General features: G+C 51.4%; 1 protein-coding gene across 2 annotated transcripts in view; it reads right to left on the reverse strand.

The window, feature by feature from the left end:
* Positions 1–16,821, reverse strand: part of STARD7 (StAR related lipid transfer domain containing 7) — a 141,926-nt gene extending 125,105 nt beyond the window's left edge. Inside the window, exons 1-3 of one of the 2 annotated variants that reach the window (XM_029604454.1) lie at positions 16,195–16,821; positions 15,603–15,820; positions 13,561–13,610 (exon numbers count right to left, since the gene is read on the reverse strand). In XM_029604454.1, the coding sequence (XP_029460314.1) occupies positions 13,561–13,610; positions 15,603–15,820; positions 16,195–16,487 (561 nt within the window). In that variant the 5' untranslated portion in view covers positions 16,488–16,821. The remainder of the gene's footprint in view (positions 1–13,560; positions 13,611–15,602; positions 15,821–16,194) is intronic. The other variant, XM_029604455.1, reaches the window with a different exon arrangement.
* Between the last annotated feature and the right edge of the window lie 2,420 nt (positions 16,822–19,241).

The raw sequence follows: 19,241 nt of genomic DNA on the forward strand, positions 1-19,241 counted from the left end.
AGCAATGCTGATTGTAAGGGACGCAGAACCAATGTCAGGAAGTATTTCTTCACGGAGAGGGTGGTGGATGCCTGGAATGCCCTTCCGGAGGAAGTGGTGAAGACCAGAACTATGAAGAACTTCAAAGGGGCATGGGATAAACACTGTGGATCCATAAAGTCTATAGGATGTGAATGAAGAGAGGGTGGCTCGCGGGAATGACGGCTACTACCTGGAGATAATATCCTTATTCAATAAACATACACACGGTTAATGCGACTCCAACATTGCTCTAAGCTTCAACAGCAAGAGGAAATGTGGAAAAAAGGATTTGCATTCACAAAAAAGCGAGGAGTAGTCACTGCAGTCAGTCACACATGCAAAGCACAGATAGACCCCTCAAATACAGAATAAAGAGACCATACAGTATAAAAGAAAATTATTTCTCACCTGCTAATTTTCGTTCCTGTAGTACCATGGATCAGTCCAGACGGTGGTTATGTCCCCCGTCCAGCAGATGGAGTCGGACAAAACTTCGGAGGGTCCTGGCATATAAACCAGTGGACCCTCTGCTGATCCTCAGTATAGAGAATATCAAAGCCCGAAAATGGAAGAGGATGGATCAAGAGTAGGGAGGAGGAATAACCTAGTGGTTGGAGCAGTGGACTATGAACCAGGAGACCAAGGTTCAAGTCCCGCTGTCGCTCCTTGTGACCTTGGGCAAGTCACTTTACCCTACATTGCCTCAGGTACAAAAAACTTAGATTGTAAGCCCTCTGGGGATAGGGAAATACCTCCAGTACCTGAATGTAAACCGGTGTGATATCTCAATTGAGATGAATGTCGGTATATAAAAATAACAAATTAAATAAATAAATAAATAAGAGTACCAATCGAAAAATTAAACTGTAACTGTGGCAACTGAAGCCCCCAACATGAACTTGCAAGAAGAACCGTAGAATCGCCTCCAAGGAACAGAGGCAAACAGTCAATAACAGAGCATGAACCGCAAGAGCCAAGGGTCAGATCGAGCAGAGAGAAGAAGAAAACACCCCAAAGCCTAAGGAGGGCATCTGGACTGATCCATGGTACTACAGGAACGAATTAGCAGGTGAGAAATAATTTTCTTTTCCCTGTACGTACCAGGATCAGTGCAGATGGTGGGATGTACCAAAGCTTCCCTAAATCGGGTGGGCCCCTGAAAGCCCTGCTCGAATGTCCCTGTTGCCAAAGTACCCAGAGGTTGACAACTGTAAGTGCAGACGATAATGCCGTGCAAAAGTTAGAGACTTCCAAGTCGCCGCCCGGCAAAACTCTTGAGAGGAGACAGACTGGGATTCCGCCCAGGATGTTGCCTGAGAACGAAGTGAATGGGCCTTGACACCCAACGGAGGTGTCCAACCCGCTCCAATGTACGCCGCCACTATGGCTTCCTTGAGCCATCTAGCAATCGTTGTCTTCGTGGCCTTAGAACCCCTCCTTGGTCCCGACCAAAGAACAAACAAATGATCCGAGACCCTGACTTCCAAGTAGCAGATTAGACTGCGCTTGACATCCAGGTGACGGAGGGATCTTGATTCGTTGGCTGTGAAGGACGAAGCTCCACCGTCTGATTCACATGGAAAGTTGAGACGACCTTGGGGAGAAAGGAAGGCACTGTACGTAAGGATACCCCGACATCCGTAAAGCGTAGGTAAGGTTCCCTGCATGAGAGTGCTTGGAGTTCCAAGATCCGGCGTGCGGAGCAAATGGCCACCAAAAAGACGGTCTTGAGGGTGAGATCCTTGATGGTGGCGTTACGCAGAGGCTCAAAAGGAGGACCTGCCAGAAACTTAAGCACCAAGTTAAGACTTCAAGAAGGACATGGATCCTGAACCGGAGGCCGCAGATGTTCCGCCCCTTTGAGGAAGCGGGTGATGTCCAGATGAGACAAAAGAGGGATGGTCGGTGGACTGAATGAGCGAGCCCAATGTGGAAACTTGTACTCGCAGGGAGTTGTAGGCGAGTCCTTTCTCCAGGTCGTCCTGTAGGAACACAAGGATCCGAGGCCCTTCTGGGATGAGTGCCATGAGCGGTACACCAGGATTCAAAGACCTTTCAGACCCTCACGTAGGCAACCGAAGTCGAGGTCTTCCGAGCCTTGAGAAGAGTCGAAACTACTGCGCCAGGGTATCCTTTGTGCTGAAGCCGCCGCCTTTCAAAAGCCAGGCCACAAGACAGAAGCGTTCTGCCTGGTCGAAAAATACCGGCCCTTGATGGAGCAGATGAGGAAGATGGCCCAGACGTAGCGGGCCATCCGCCGCGGGGTTGAGAAAGTCCGCGAACCAAGGACACCGTGGCCATTCCAAGGCCACCAGAATGACGGGACCCTGATGTAGCTCTATTCTCCGCAGTACCTTGCCCACTAGTGGCCATGGAGGAAAAACATGACGCGACCAGGGGAGAACCAGATCGTCTATGCCTTCTGCGCCGTGCTCCCGCCTACGACTGAAGAACCGAGATGCCTTGGCATTGTGAAGAGTTGCCATGAGGTCCAGGTGGGGTGTTCCCCAGTGACGAATGAGGAGCTGCATCACCTCGTCGGAGAGGGACCACTCTCCGGGATCCAGTCTCTGTCGACTCAAGTAGTCTGCCTGAATGTTGTCTACGCCCATGATGTGGGAGGCTGCCAGGCGCGTGAGATAAGTTTCTGCCCACGACATCAGGCGGGCCGTTTTCAGCAAAACATGTCGACTCCTCGTGCCGCCCTGGCGGTTGATGTAAGCTACTGTGGTCGCGTTGTCTGAAAGAATACGTACCGCTCGGTTCCGCACAAGAGGTAGGATGTGTATGAGCGCCAGACGTACTGCTCTCGTTTCCAGACAATTGATCGGCCAGGCTGCTTGTGCCTTTGTCCACTGGCCCTGCGCTGAACTCCGTTGGCACACTGCTCCCCGACCGGCCAGGCTGGCGTCAGTGGTGACCACCACCCAATCCGGGATCTCGAGAGGAGCGCCCTGTGCAAGATGGAGTGGGTCCAGCCATCAACTCAGGCTGGTTTTGGCAAGCTGAGGGAGAGGAAAGACGAGCTGCTAGTCCTGCGAGACTGGTTTCCAGCAAGAGAGTAGTGCCCCTTGTAAGGGCCGCAGATGCACAAAAGCCCATATTACGAGATCGATAGTGGAAGCCATGGATCCCAAGATCTGTAGGTAATCCCAAGATGTGGGCGCAGGAAGCGCGGCGACGTGCTGGATCTGCTCTCTGAGAGATTGTGCCTTGTCCAGTCGTAGGAAAACCTTGCCCTGAACCGTGTTGAAGCGTGCTCCCAAGAAATCCAAATACTGTGAAGGACTGAGGCTGCTCTTGGCGAAGTTCACAACCAGCCAAGTGACTGGAGGAGTTGGATGACCCGGGTGACCGCTGCCTGCCCCTGGGAGAAAGTCTTCGCCCGAATGAGCCAGTCGTCCAGGTATGGATGCACTAGGATCCCCTCCCGTCGAAGAGCAGCCACCACCACCACCATGATGTTTGTGAACATCCGCGGGGCGGTCGCCAAGCCGAAGGGGAGAGCTTGGAACAAAGTGCTGGTTCAGAATCTTGAAACAAAGGAACCTCTGATGGGCTTTGCGGATGGGAATGTGTAAATAGGCCTCTGTCAAGTCGAGAGAAGCGAGGAACTCTTCCTGATGTACCGCCGCAATCACTGAGCACAAGGTCTCCATTCGGAGGTGAAGGACTCTGAGAGACTTGTTGACCTCCTTGAGATCCAAGATTGGACGAAAGTATCAGTCCTTTTTGGGTACCACGAAGTAGACTGAATAATGACCCGAGCCCACCTCTCCGGAGGGGACGAAAGAGATAGCCCCGAGGTCCAAGAGTCTGTTGCACAACCAGCTGCTTGTGACTCGGTCCGCAAGGCGAGAAGAGGAACCTGTCCCTTGGGAGGCGAGCAAACTCCAATGCGTAACCGCTCCTTAAGATGTCTAGGACCCACTGGTCCAACGGGATATGGACCCACTCCTCGTAGAAGAGAGCTATCCGCCCCCCGATCCGGGGAGTTGAGGAGTGGGTGAGTCTGGCATCATTGAGGGGTCTTGGAGGAGGCCCCTTGGGCCGTCCCCTCTCAAGAAGGTCTGCGGCCGTGAAAGGAACGAGGCCAAGACTGGGATCTGGAAGGAGTCCGGGCACCAGCTGTCTGGAACGGCGATAACTGCGTTATGTGCGGGCCCGACTTCTGGAAGGATTAAACGATCTGGTGGCCCGTGGTCGGTCCTCGGGCAGGCGATGGACCGCGTTTTCCCCCAAAGACTTGATGATCTGGTCCAGATCCTCACCGAAGAGGAATTTGCCCTTAAAAGGAAGAGATCCCAGACTGGATTTGGAAGAGGAGTCTGCTGACCAGTTGCAGAACCAGAGGAGGCGCCTCGCCGAGACTACGGAAACCATGGATCTCGCCAGAACGCGGAGCAAGTCATACAGAGCATCTGCTCAGTAGGCTACGAAGGCCTCCAGGTGATCTGCCTGGCTTGCTTCCTCAGGCACTAAAAAAGAAGCAAGGAAGGTTGCTTAATAAAGCCGTGAGAGCAAAAGTACACAATAAGCAACCAAATGTCCGATCTTATACAACTTTATTGTGTAGAAACAATGTATGCAAATGAGCGAAACTCGGCTGGAGTCGGGCTCATTTGCATACATTGTTTCTACACAATAAAGTTGTATAAGATCGGACATTTGGTTGCTTATTGTGTACTTTTGCTCTCATTGCTTCCTCAGGCGGCAGGTCCTGAGAAGAGAGGAGTTGCTGAACCAAACGGAGTCCTGCTCTCTGCGCTAGTGAACTACAAATGGCAGCGCAAACTCCCAAAGCTGAGACTTCAAAGACCTTCTTGAGGTAGACTTCCAGCTTCCTATCTTGTAGGTCCCGCAAGGCCGTGCCACCAGTAACCAAGATTGTTGTCCTCTTGGTAACCGCCAACACCGCTGAGTCCACCTTTGGGACCTTGAGGAGCTCCAGGAAATCCTTGGGGAGAGGATATAGCTTTTCCATTGCCCTTCCGACCTTGAGGGAGGCCTCGGGAGTATCCCATTCCCTGGCCAATAGCTGGAGGAAGGTGGGATGTGTGGGAAAGGCCCGGGACAATAGGCGTAGGCCAGCTAGAACTGGGTCCCACTTCTTGCTGGATGAGGCAACAACAGGAGTGGAGGGTCCTGGCGGGTCAAGGGGGGGCTCGATGTCCAGCTCCTGCAGGATATGTGGGATGAGAGCGTCTAACTTCTTTCTGAAAGATACGGAGAACCCGTGGGTCATCTCCTTCCAGCTGTGCTGCCAGGAGAGGATCATCCTGATGTGGCGATGGAGGATTCCCCCCCCGATCCGGTAAAGAGCCCGCCACTCCCGCCAGGGGAGGGCAAAATGCACCCTGGTGCCCCCCCTCTCCCCGCTGCATCCTGGGCTCCCTAGGGAGGATCCGATAACCAGGGGCCTTGGGTGGCAGTGGTCCTACCGAGGGAACCATGGGATGTTCCAGCCTTTGTAAATAAGCATTGTGCATGAGCACAATGAAATCCACCAAAAAATCTGGGGGGGGCCCGGGGGGGGGGGGGGGGGTGTAGTAGAGGTGTCTCCTGAGGGTCCCTGGGGGACTAGAGATGGAACCGGAGTCAAGATCGGTGGGGGCATATCGATGAAATCCTCCCCTTCCTCCTCTGATGGCTGCCGCACGCACTCCTCCATTTCCAAGATGGCCGCCATTCCCGCTGAAAGCGGAGACAGGGCCAGCGCCTGTTGCCTGTGGCGCGCTAAAGCGTGCGAAGAGAGTCGATCCGGCGGCATCGAGGTGCCCTCCCCACCAGGGAGGCACCTAGAACACAGACCCTCGCGAGACAACCGCACCCCTGGTTCGCCGTACGCCGAGCATTGGGACGGCCTCGGCATGCTCGGCGGTGAACGGGGGGGGGGGTTAGCCGCTACGGGGCCGGTAGAGAACGCGCCGCGGGGAGCAGGAAGACGCCTCCGCTACACCTCTGCCCCTGTTAATAGGCAGCAGAGGAATGTGACCGCTCTGCTGCAGCAGCCCCGGGGAATGCGCATGTCTCGGGGCTGCGGGGCAGGACGCGAGGGAGGGGAGAGATTGGAGCCACCAGCATCCACCTCCCTGCTAACTGTATCCAAACAAAAACCTGTGAGAAAGTAAGAAATTGACAGGAAAATCAAAATGATAATTTACCCCACAGAGGGAGGAATGGAGGAGGGAGAGGTGACTGGACAGCACTGCCTGCAAGTCACACAACCTCCAAACATAAAACTTTTTTTTAAATCAACTTGATCCAACCTCAGAAGAGACAAAATAAAGGAATAGTACAGAGGAGGAAATATCCTCAAGACAGGGGAAGCCCGAGGTTCCCCTACTCCTATCTGCTGGAGTCAGAAAGATACTGAGGATCAGCAGAGGGTCCACTGGTTTATATGCCAGGACCCTCCGAAGTTTTGTCTGACTCCATCTGCTGGACGGGGGACATAACCACCGTCTGGACTGATCCTGGTACGTACAGGGAAATAGAAATTTACAGACAAAAACTGAACTGGAAACTGCAACAAGCCAAATTCTGTAGACACTGCAACAATATAACAAAAAGAAAGCCATTCCTCATAAAACAAAATTAGTAAAAACATACCAATAAAAAGAATAATTCAAATCAATTAATGAATAGAACATTAAATAATTAAAATTAAAATCTTCCAAGCATCAATAAAATATTTCAAAACAGACAAATAACACCCAACAATTAAAATAAGGATTTTAAAAAATTCCCCTCTCTCCATACCTTGTAACTTTTGATTTCCAGATGCTCTGAAATTGTCATGGATTGGCGGGCAGAGAGTAAAGGAAAATTAGTTCTTACCTGTTAATTTTCGTTCCTGTAGTACCACGGATCAGTCCAGACAGTGGGTTGAGCCTCCTTTCCAGCAGGTGGAGACAGACTAAAACTTGCAGGATGCCCTATATCAGGACAGAGCCTATCCTCTCACCCTTCAGTATAACGTATGTCAAAGCATAAAACAATAAACCCAAGAATAGGATCAAGCAAGTAACCAAAAAGCTCAACGGAGCAACCATAAATTAATGTAGAAGCATGGTATACCTATACGCTCTTGCATAAACTTGGTATAAAATAACCACCAAGGCTTCCGGTGTAAATGCTCAGTAATTTTGCACCAAGGAAAATATGAAAATCTGCAGACCTGCAAGAAAACAAGCTTCGAGAGGACAGAAGACAGACAGGGAAGGGTGTCTGGACTGATCCGTGGTACTACAGGAACGAAAATTAACAGGTGAGAACTAATTTTCCTTTCCTGTACGTACCCAGATCAGTCCAGACAGTGGGATGTACCAAAGCTTCCCTAAACTGGGTGGGACCGAGACCATCCCGCTCGAAGCACTTGCCGCCCAAAGGAACCGAACACCGGGGCGTGGACATCCAGACGGTAGTGCCGAGCAAAAAAGTGTGCAGAGACGTCCAAGTGGCAGCCCTGCAAATCTCCTGCGGGGAGACAGACTGACTCTCCACCCACGAAGTAGCCTGAGAACGGAGAGAATGGGCTTTCAGACCTTCAGGAAGCGGACAACCCTGACAAAGATATGCAGAGGAAATGGCTTCTTTCAACCACCGCGCAATCGTGGTCTTAGAAGCCCGTTTACCCCGGTTGGGACCACTCCAAAGGACGAAGAGATGGTCCGATATGCGGAAGTCATTGGTGACTTGAAGATAACGAAGCAAGACTCGCTTGACATCCAGCCGACGGAGGTCGCCCCCAGCCGTACCAGCAATCTCCTCCGGAGAGAACGCAGGGAGTTCTACCGACTGGTTGATGTGAAAGGCGAAGACAACCTTAGGCAAGAAGGAAGGAACCGTCCTGAGAGAGACCCCGGAATCAGAAAAACGCAAGAAGGGCTCCCGACAGGACAGCGCCTGAAGCTCGGAAATACGACGAGCAGAGGAAATAGAGACCAGAAAGACAGTCTTAAGAGTAAGATCCTTGAGCGAAGCGTGGCGAAGAGGCTCAAAGGGAGCCGCACAGAGAGCACGAAGGACCAGGTTGAGACTCCAAGATGGACACGTGGCCCGGGAGGGGAGGCGGAGGTGTCTAACACCCCTCAGGAAACGAATCACGTCCGGGTGAGCAGCTAAGGCATGACCGTCCACCCTACCCAGGAGAGAGCCGAGTGCAGAGACTTGAACGCGTAAGGAACTGAAGGAGAGACCCTTAGAGAGACCCTTCTGAAGAAAAGAAAGAACCAAAGGGATCGAGGTGGAGCGCGCCGGGACACTCGCCTCCGTACATGCGGACTCAAAAGACCTTCCAGATGCGCACATAGGCCAGAGAAGTAGACTGCTTCCGGGCTCGCAGCAGGGTGGAGATGACCTCCTCCCTATAGCCTTTGCGCCTCAGGCGACGCGTTCAAAAGCCAGGCCGCTAGACAGAAGCGATCGGCCTGGTCGAAAAATACAGGCCCCTGCCGGAGGAGACGAGGGAGATGATTGAGGCGCAGGGGCCCGTCCACCGCTAGATTGACGAGATCCGCGAACCACGGCCTTCGCGGCCACTCGGGAGCGACGAGAATCACCGGACCCCGGTGGAGTTAGATTCTCCTGAGAATCTTTCCTACCAGAGGCCACGGGGGAAACACGTACAGAAGGACTTCCGCTGGCCAAGGGAGAGCCAGAGCATCCACGCCCTCTGCGCCGTGCTCCCGCCAGCGGCTGAAGAACCGATTGGCCTTGGCATTGGGCAGAGTCGCCATGAGGAGGACCCCACCTGTCCACTATCAGAGCCATGGCCGCGTCCGAGAGCTCCCACTCTCCCGGATCGAGCGACTGCCGGCTGAGGAAGTCGACCTGAACATTGTCTTTTCCGGCGATGTGAGAGGCCACAAGGCACTGTAGGTGACGCTCCGCCCAGGCGAAGAGGCGGCTGGCTTCTAAGGCCACCAGGGGACTGCGAGTGCCCCCTTGGCGATTGATGTAGGCGACTATGGTGGAGTTGTCGGACAGGACTCGTACCGCCTTGCCGCGGATCAGGGGAAGGAACTCCTGAAGGGCCATGCGGACCGCCAAAGTTTCCAGTCGATTGATGTGCCAGCACGACTGAGTCTGGGACCATGTCCCCTGGGTGGACTGAGAAAGGCAGACCGCACCCCAGCCCAACAGGCTGGCGTCCGTGGTTACTATCGTCCACTGTGGAGCTTGAAGAGGCATCCCTTGCAGGAGATGAGGAAGAGACAGCCACCACTGTAATTCGTCGGTAGTAGACTCCAAGAACGGAAGGACTACGTGGAACTGCTCCGACACTGGTTGTCAACGAGACAGCAAAGCTTTCTGTAACGGACGCATATGAGCAAAGGCCCAGGGGACCAGGTCGATGATAGAAGCCATGGAGCCCAGGACTTGGAGATAATCCCAGGCTGTCGGGGGAAGATAACGCAATCAGATTCTGGACCTGATCTATCAGCTTGAGGGCTCGCACCAGAGGTAAGAATACCTTGCCTACTCGGGTGTCGAAGTGTGCTCCCAGAAATTCCAACTCCTGGGAGGGCTGAAGCTTGCTCTTGGAAAAGTTCACTATCCACCCGAGAGAGGCAAGGAGCTCTAAGACGCGATCCACCGCCCGCCGGCAAGAGGTCTTCGACTTGGCCCTGATGAGCCAATCATCCAGATAGGAATGGACAAGAATACCCTCCCGGCGCAAGGCCGCCGCCACTACTACTATGACCTTTGTGAAGGTGCAAGGAGCGGTCGCGAGGCCGAAGGGGAGAGCTCGAAACTGGAAGTCCTGGTTGAGAATGTGGAATCGGAGATACTTCTGGTAGTCGCGGTGGATGGGAATATGAAAATATGCTTCTGCGAGATCGAGGGAAGCAAGGAATTCTCCGGGATGGACCGCCGCAATGACCGCCCATAGGGTTTCCATGCGGAAGTGGGGGATCTTGAGGTCCAGGATTGGGCGGAAGGACCCGTCCTTTTTTGGCACGGTGAAGTAAATAGAATACTGGCCGGCGCCAATTTCCCCTTTTGGGACTGGGACCACCGCCCCCAGATCCAGAAGCTTGGGGAGAGTCTGGACCACCGCGTCCCTCTTGGCCCGGCCGCAAGGGGAGAACAGAAAGATCTGGAAGTTCCCTGACGAGGTCGAAAGCGTACCCATCTCTGATAATATTGAGGACAGACTGATCAGACGTGATTTTGACCCATTCCTCGAAAAACAGGGAGAGGCGTCCGCCGAGGTAAGGGACCGAGGAATGGGTCGGCTGAACTTCATTGCGTGGCAGGTTTAGCGGTGGTACGCACGGGCTGGCCCTCGCGAAAAGGCCGCCTGCCACGAAAGGACTGCGACCAGGACTGCGCACAAGAAGACCCCTTCGCAGCACCGCCCCGCCCGCAAGAAGCGGAGTGACGCTGACCCCTGAAGCGAGAGGCCGCGAAGGACCGAGAAGACTTAGGGCGGTCCTCTGGAAGCTTATGGACCTTGTTGTCAGCCAAGGAGTCCATAAGCTTGTCGAGGTCCTCGCCAAAGAGCATCTTACCTTTGAAGGGAAGCGTGCCCAGCCGGGTCTTCGAGGACTGATCAGCCGACCAGTGGCGTAGCCAAAGGAGCCTCCGGGCAGCCACTGCCGAAACCATCGCCTTCGTCTGCACACGGACCAAATCGTAGAGGGCGTCTGACACGTAAGCGATTACCGCCTCCAGACGTTCGGCTTGTTCTGCCTCACCTGGCGGAAGCTCCCGGGCGCAGAGTAACTGTTGGACCCACTGGAGGCCCGTCCGCATCATGAGACTGCTACAGCAAGATGCCCGAACCCCGAGGGCTAGGACGTCAAAGATGTGCTTCAGGTGAGCCTCCAGCTTACGATCTTGTGAATCCTTCAAGGCCGTGGAACCTTCCACCGGAATCGTGGTGTGCTTGGCCACTGCAGAAACATAAGAATCCACCGATGGATATCGCAACAACTCCAAGCCCTCTTCCGAGAGGGGATAGAGCTTCTCCATCACACGCCCCACCCGGAGCGCACCCTTAGGAGCCTCCCATTCCCGCAGGATAAGGAGCTTAAGCATGGGGTGGAAGGGAAAGGCCGAGGCCCGGAGCCCTCCCAAAACCGGGTTCATATCCTTAGGGAGTGAGGCCATGAGACTTTCCAGACCCAGCTCCTCCAAAACAAAAGGGAGGAGAGGCTCTAACTCCTCCTTACGAAAAAGACGAAGGGCTCTGGGGTCATCCCCTCTAGGGGCATCCGCCGAATCCGAGGAAGCAGCGGGGTACGAGGACCCGGGAGACACCGGAGGGGGGGGGGGGCATCCCCGGGACCACCCGCACTGGTCCCTGAGGCTCCGCGGCCGGTCCAGTGGTCAATGGCGCTGAACGAGGGATTTTTGGCCGGGGGGGGGGGGCTTTCATCCAGCTCATGTAGGCTAGCTAGATAAGATTTGTGCATGAGGACGAACGAAATCCGCGGAAAAAGGGATCCTGGATTTGCCGGGGGGGGGGGGGGGGGGGGGGGAGGGAAGGTCAGGACCCCCTCCTGGGGACCCACGGGGGCTAAATCATAAAAATCCAGCCCCCCAGCCCCAGGGAGCACTGAAATCGGCCCAAATGAAAAATCCAAAATGGCAGCCGTTCCCGGGCTCTGCCGACCTGGGAAAGGCCTAGCCATGCCGGGAGGAGTGGAGCCCCGGGCTAAATTTGCTTGTCCTGCCGAGGAGGGACCTTCCCCACCCGGCAGGCAAGCAGTGCAGAGGCCCTGACGCGAAAACACGAAGAGGACAGCCCACAAGAAGACAGGCTGTCAGCTGAGACATAGCTAAACTCGGCTGAAGAAAAAAAGTTGAAAAAAGCTTGATTGACAGCCTGCACAGCAGGAGAGAGCAGGCAGGAAACCTGCTGCCTTCTGCTTCTCTGACTGCTGGTTCTAGCCCTACTCTGACCAGAAAAAATAAAAAAGCTGGTCAACTGCTGCAAATAAGTTAGAGGTAGGTGAGTACCTGCAACTTATTGAAAGTTTTACACCTTTTAACTCCTTTTTTTTTTTTTTTTTTTTTTTTTACTGAGCGCAGCAGCAGGTTCAAAACCCTCTCGGCAGCCAGAGGGGGAACGAGGCCCAGAGAGTGTCGGTCCCCACACCTGGAAGCGTCCACGGACTCAGGACTATGCAGGGAACCCCCTCCTGCAAAAGGGACAAGCCCCCTGAGCCGGGCAAGAGCTGGGAGACGGACGTCTCATCTCTCACACAAAAAAACAGAAAAGCACTAAAGAAGGCAGAAATTTCCTTCAGAGATCCTTCTTTTTTTTTTTTTTAAATAAGAACCAAAAGAAGCACTTGCTTGAGCCTAAAGAGAAAGAAGAGGCTGACTAGACTACAGCAGAGAACCGAAGGGGAGATGCTGCACCTGCTGGAGACAGACGAATACCGAAGGGGTAGAGGATAGGCTCTGTCCTGATATAGGGCATCCTACAAGTTTTAGTCTGTCTCCACCTGCTGGAAAGGAGGCTCAACCCACTGTCTAGACTGATCCGGGTACGTACGGGAAATGGGGTAGCTGTGAACACATATGCTCTCACTCTCCCACACACAAGCACACATGCGCTCTCTCTCACTTTCCCCACACACGAGCACACATGCCTCTCTCTCATTCACTTCCTCCTTAACGGAGCAAGCAGCAGCAATCTCCTTCAGCCACTGTGGCCAAGAGAACGACTTCCGGCGGCCATGAGGCCACGCCAGCTCTATCATTTGACTACTTCCTGCAGGGGTGCTCCTCCTCCAAAGAAGCAGCGTGGCCCTGCCAAAATTGACTGCGTGGTAAGCACGGCCTTTGTAAATGGAAAAGCAGTGCAGCCATGCCAGAACCAGCAGCATTGCCAAGAGGGCTGCTCTGCTTTTATGCTTACTAAGTCCGCGACAACCACACCATCAAGTTCGACAGGGCCGTCCTGCTTTTCTTTTACTGAGGATCCACCAGCAGCCGCCATACTGCTCATTGGCACATGGCGCCTTTTGGTAGCAGCACCTATGGCCATGGCCATAGGCACACTACGGCTCTGTTGTCTCATGAGGTGGGACATCAGCATCTAGACAGTCTTGTTGTATTGGGCAATAATTAGGATGGGGTTTGCTAAAGAGGCAGTAATACAAGGCCCACAAAGTAGCCTTTTTTGCTGTCCCTTCCAACCCCCTCTATCCCCAAGTTAACCTTCTTACAGACACATAGTAAAGAGAAAATTAAACTTTTCTGTATAGGGTATGTACTTAGAAACACATCAGTCCCTCACTTGAATAATTAGCTTGTTCTTAATGTTTTTTGTGCACAGCCTAGCAAAATTTCTGGTGCACCACCAACTTAAGATGTCACCATATGCCCATGAATACACCTATCCTGAAACTTGGTTGTTGATTAAATGGTTCAGGAGATATGCACACAGATAAAGCAAATACATACATTTGTTTTTAAGAAGTAAAAAAAGCATCAAAAATGAGAAAATAAATAGTGAAGGGTACTAATGGCACTGGTGCTCTGCACACAGAGGCACATCACAAAAGAGCTTCTTACCTGCACATTAAAGAACTGCCGAGGAGACACGTCTGTGTATGACCCGAAGACTGTGGAAAGACAAGAGAAGCAATGAGGCTTCTGGAAAGGCAGATGGATACACACTGCCCCTTGTTGTAATCACTTCCAAATACAGAAAAAACACACTCACTGAACTGCATCAAATCCATCCATTATCTGAGTAGTTCCCTCAGGACTTTACATAACAATCAGTAGCTGAGGTAAGAAAAATACCAACTGATCCCTCCAGTCTACCCAGTCATTCCTGTCCACTGCAAAGATAAATCCCAGCTGCCAGCCATAGAAGCTTAACCACTTGGTGAATATTATTCTTTATCTTCTTCTGTTTCTCTACCCTCCTGAGGAGATGAGCATACAGGATCCCATAACTTAATTCAAAACCCATCTCTCTTCCCTTTCCACTCCCACCAATCTTATATCCAATCTTAGTAATAATCTGAAGTATTAAAACTGGTTAGTAGGCCCTAATTTAGCAAGGTTACTAAATGCTGTACACATTAGCATGAGGGTGTGTGCATAGTTTGTGCATACAGCTTTACCCCTGATTTAACAAGTTTAGTGCACAAAAAATGTGTACACAAATTTGCTCTCCTCCATGAACATTCCAAGTTAATCAAGGCATTAGCCATTACTCCCTAATAGAGAGAGATGTGTAGGCATGTTTTATGTGAGAGAAATGCTCTGTGCAAAAATCTTGTTTAATATGCATAAAATGTTTATTGTACCTAACTCATGTTTTGTGCACATAACTTTTAGAAGCACAATTTTTAAGCACAGAAATCATGTTCCACCTAGCTACCTGGAGGACATCCCAGACAGAATGGCTAATTCATGCCGCTTATCTACGGGAAAATCATGTTTTCTGCATACAAAATGCATAAAGCATGGTTAATGTTCTTAAATTCTTGTGCATACTAATGATGATTTATGCATGCAAAACATTAGTTGTGCACATAACTATGTGTTGTGCCCCTAAATCATGTTTTTATAAACAAAGCACAGTTTGTGTGATTATTTATGCATTTTTTTTCACTTTTTAGGTTTACATGTTTTTTAAACTCCTAATTATTTTGCATACCATTAGCTTATTATAGAAGATATTAACTGTTTGGCATGTATGTTGAAAAAAAAAAAAAAGTGTGCTGAAATGCTCAACACTTTTTACTCGTGCTTTATTACACACCAGCCAGAGAAAGAGGTAGTTATGCAAACATTTGGCCTCCCAGGTCCCTGAAGCTTATCAGTACCAACATTCTGGTACTGAACCAGTTGATTTTTGGGACACTGCAGTTGGCTGCTAGCAACATGGCTTCCCCATGACCTGCAGTATGGTTGCTTGGGATCCAAGAATGGATTAAAGGAATAAGTGAGTTTCTGGAATATTAGGGAAAATCGCTACACTTCGCTTTTTTCCCAGTCATTTAAACCCAGTCTCAGATCATGAGCCAACAGAATTCCACCTCAAAAGGGAAAGCTAAAATATGTGATCAAAAGAGTGGCTTTCTGTCCTTCACTAATCCAGACTACACTGACAAGGAAGGCATTCTTCAGATCTATGGAAAGGTGACTGCATGAGATAGCCAACAAGGAAATCAGCCCTCTGACCTCTCATCACTCTGCTTCAAAACAGTAATATGTACATTCACCCAAATACCAATAAAATAATATGTATTTCTCCCAGCATAGCTGGGTTTAATAAAGGTTTGGACAAGTTCCTGGAGGAGAAGTCAATTAAATATAAACCAAGTAAACTTAAGAAATAGCCACTACTTATCACTATGCAATAATAGCATAGGATCAATTTACTGTTTGGGATCTTGTCAGGTACTTGTGACCTGGATGGGCCACTGTTAGAAACAAGATACTAGGCTTGATGGACCCTCGGTCTAACCTAGTATGGCAAATTCTTATGTTCTTAATATACTTCTGTTGTCCAATTTCCCTCCCTCTTATACTAACACAGCTCTAAAGGCATCTCAATCCCTCATCTCTGCATTGACTTCTGTGCCTCTGACCCTCACCTCTGTACTGATAGAGATGCGTCCCTTCAATGGGTCGCCGCCATAATCGGAAATGTTTCTTTTCCATCACTATCTCCCACCCCTGTGTCTCAAATGCATCACTGACAGCTGTGCAAGAAGTATTTCTAGGATCCAAGACATACTGCTGTCCTGTTTCAGCTCCCAGGCTATGGAACATTCCAGCCAACATCTCCATATTTCTCATCTCTTCAGCAGACCTAGAAAGCAAAAAAAGGCGACAAGGCAAAAATCAGTAGCTTTGGCTGCTGGGATAAGTGCGATAACCAGCGAAAAGCAGCAAGATCTACAGAGCAGGTTGCAATTGTAGTCAATGACCCCCTCCCACGGAGATGTAGTCATGAGTGGCTGAACCTGGTATGGTTAGCTCGTCACCCAAGCCAGCCTGGAGAGGATAATTCAGTTCTGGTTTTGCTCCATTAAACGCGTGAAGATGTAGGCCTACGTTTCTTACAGAAAAAAGAACTACAACACCATGGACACAATGGGCTAAAAACAGCTGTCCAGTCTGCCCCGCGTCAGGCAGCAAATCCAGGGCATAAGACACACCTTTATACCTCTGAAAGCAGCTCACCTGTGCAGCTCGTCGTCCCTCACTCGCGCCTCCTCCCACAGGAAGACCCCGCCAAGGGCGGCCATGAGGCGACAGGCCCCGGCGTGACGAGCCCTCAGGCGGCGCCAGAGGCCGCGGCGCCCACGTTCCGTGTACAGGTTACCGTAGAGCTGCGCGATCTGTTGCGCGCGCCGCAGCCGTTGCCCCGTTACAAAACTGCAGTGACTGGCCAGCAATGAGAGTAGCCCCGGCCCGACAGGGCGACGCCAACGCAGGAGCAACGCGGCCACAGCGGCCGGCACGGAGCGTAACATGGCAAGGACAGCAGAATTATTATTTTTTGTTTTATTTTTCCCGAGGCTACAACCTCCTCCCGCTCACCCCTACACCCATGCACAATAACCACACCAAAAGCCCGCCCCTCGGTTCGCCCATAGCTGTTTGAATTGGACGCAGCCGCTGGATGATCTCGCTGATTGGTTGCGGCTTTTGTCCGTAGTCTGAGAAATCCCGGCCCCTCCACATGTTAAAGTGCAGGGGCCGGTCAAGGGCGCCTTGGATACAGTGAGGACCTCCGATGGGGGTTGTCTAACTGCGTGCCTGAATCTGGAGACGTTAGAAAGTGGGCGTTTCCTTCTGAGGTTTACGTGTGTTACAGCGTGCTAGGGCCCTAACGGCCCATGGGACTTTAATGTTGAGTGGAAATTTCATTGTTTGAACAACGAAATCCGTGGAAAAATGACTTTTCCACCAATATTTCTCGTGTTTATTATATCAAAATCATTTTTCCATTGACATTATGTTACAACTTTGAAATTCCCACACTAAATAAAAAAAAACTTGAAAATAAAGGTCCCTAATTATACATTCCCTATACAGACAGGGATCAGTTCAGACCATGGGTTGTCTCCCCCTTCCAGCAGATGGAGTCAGAGCAAAAGCTGAGAAGGCGATCCCTTATTAGCTAGTGCGCCCTTTACATTCCCTCTGTATTCCTCTGACTCCAGCAATTGCGTGTTGCACCTACGGTTCTCCCTCTAACTTTAGAAAAGATAATTCTTTTACAGTTATTTCTCCTTATTCTTACTTGGATGGATCTTTAAAAAAAGAAAAAGTTGAAGAATTTTACAGAGTCCGGTTTAGTTAGCCCAGGCTATTCCTGCGGGAATTCTGTGCAAAAAAATTATAAATTCAGTAACAAAAAATTGAAAATTCTATGCACATATTTTCTAAATTCTGCACCTTTATTTTTCAATATAGCACAATATTTTTTGCAAATTATTCGGCATTTCAGTGCAATGAGTGTCCCTGGCAACTTGGCTCATCTGCCAGCAGTATCAATTGCTGCTGCTGGCAGATGAGCCAAGCTGGCAGGAACTGCTGCAGTTGTTGCTAACCTCTCCACCTGAGTATCCCAGCTCACTGTGTCTCTTATATGATATCAGACATATGCATGCTCTCACATGCCATCTGTCACATGTTCTGTCTCCCCACATACAACTCTCACATACACACTCTCCCCCACCACCATACAGACTCCCAGGTAGACACCTATCCACTGCCTCACAACAAACACAAGGGCTCAAACATACACTCTCAGGGCCTCTTCTTTAGCATCTCTCCCCCTTCCCCCTTCTTTCTCTGTCCCCTTTGTTCCTCTCCCTCTTCTCCTCCTTGCTTGCTTACCTCAGGTGACGTGCTGTGATGCCACCACTCTCCGTGCACCACCTGACTTCCCCTCCCTTCTCTCTCTCTCCCTCTTCTCCTCCTCTTTTTCCCACCTCTTCTCTTTTCCCTTCTTTCTCTCTTTCCCCTTCCCTCTGTTCCCCTCCCTTCTCTCTCTCCATCTTCTCTTTTTCCACCTTTTCTCTCTTTCCCCCCTCCCTTCTCTCTCTCCCTCTTCTCCTCCTTGCTGCTTGCTACTCGAGCCGCCGGTGCCGTGCTGCGATGTGATGCCTCCACTCTCCGTGCGCCACCTGACATCGCTGGCCCGGATTGGCCGCTGTCCGTGCATGGCATGCTTCCGGGGTTTTTTTTTATCCTTTTCCGGCGAGGGAGGAAATCTGCGCGGCGGCATTGAAATCTGCGTGGCGGCAATGAAAGCTGCAGGAACTGCAACGAGTGAAGAAATCTGCGAGGGAGGAATTCTGCGCAAAATCTGCATTCCGCAGTAGCGCAGAATTCCCCCAGGAATAGCCCAGGCTGAACTTGCAGGCAGAGGTCCTGTCAGGGACATGCCCTTCTTGCTACCCCCTTCTTGCGACCTGCTGCCTTGAGATGTCGTTTTCCTCAGGAGCAGCTTAATAATCAGAGACGTGACATACCTCAGATTAAATAAATAAATAAACACTAACCAGTCAGGTTCACTCCTGCACGGTTAGGTTGCGAAGGTTAGAAGCAGCGTTGATTATTACTGCTCTGCTGCCGGCAGCCTCCAGAGGTTTCTTTTTTCATCTTTCACTTACCTCCATGCCGTGCTCAGCGCGATGTTCCGGGTGTGGAGAGTCGGGTTCCCGGCTCTCGCAGGACGGATTTTGTGCCAGGTGCCTCCCCAGTGGGGAGGGCACCTCGAGGCAGGAGGGAAGCTGCGATTTGCGCACGAAGGCGCGCCAGGTTGTGGAGGGGTTGGCCCCGTTCCTGTTCAACGCGGGAACGGCGGCCATTTTGTTTTCTCAGAGTCCTGCTCCTACACAGTTCAGCGATGAGTTTAACCACGGCAAGGCCCCCTTGCCTCCGGTTCTTACCCCGGCTGCCCTGCCGGATGCAGACCCACCTCTGGGGGACCCTCCTCCTGCACCATTTTTGACTGAATTTATATTGTTAATGCATAATGCCTATCTGGCTCGGCTGAGCCAGCAGCAACAGCCAGATCCTGCTCTCGTCCCTCCTGTACCCCGGTTAGATGAACCCCTGGGAGCAGTAGGGATCCCCCAGGGATTGGGATTTCCTCTAGGTGGGACCTTGCCAGATGCTGCCCCCAGCTCTTGAGTTAGGGTGGTTTCCCAGCCTACCCCTCCTGACCCTCAGCCTCCCTTATGTGACCCCGACCTGGATGACCCTACTCCCCT

The sequence above is a fragment of the Rhinatrema bivittatum genome, chromosome 5, assembly GCF_901001135.1.
Source record: "Rhinatrema bivittatum chromosome 5, aRhiBiv1.1, whole genome shotgun sequence".
In the NCBI taxonomy this organism is placed as follows: Eukaryota; Metazoa; Chordata; class Amphibia; order Gymnophiona; family Rhinatrematidae; genus Rhinatrema; species Rhinatrema bivittatum.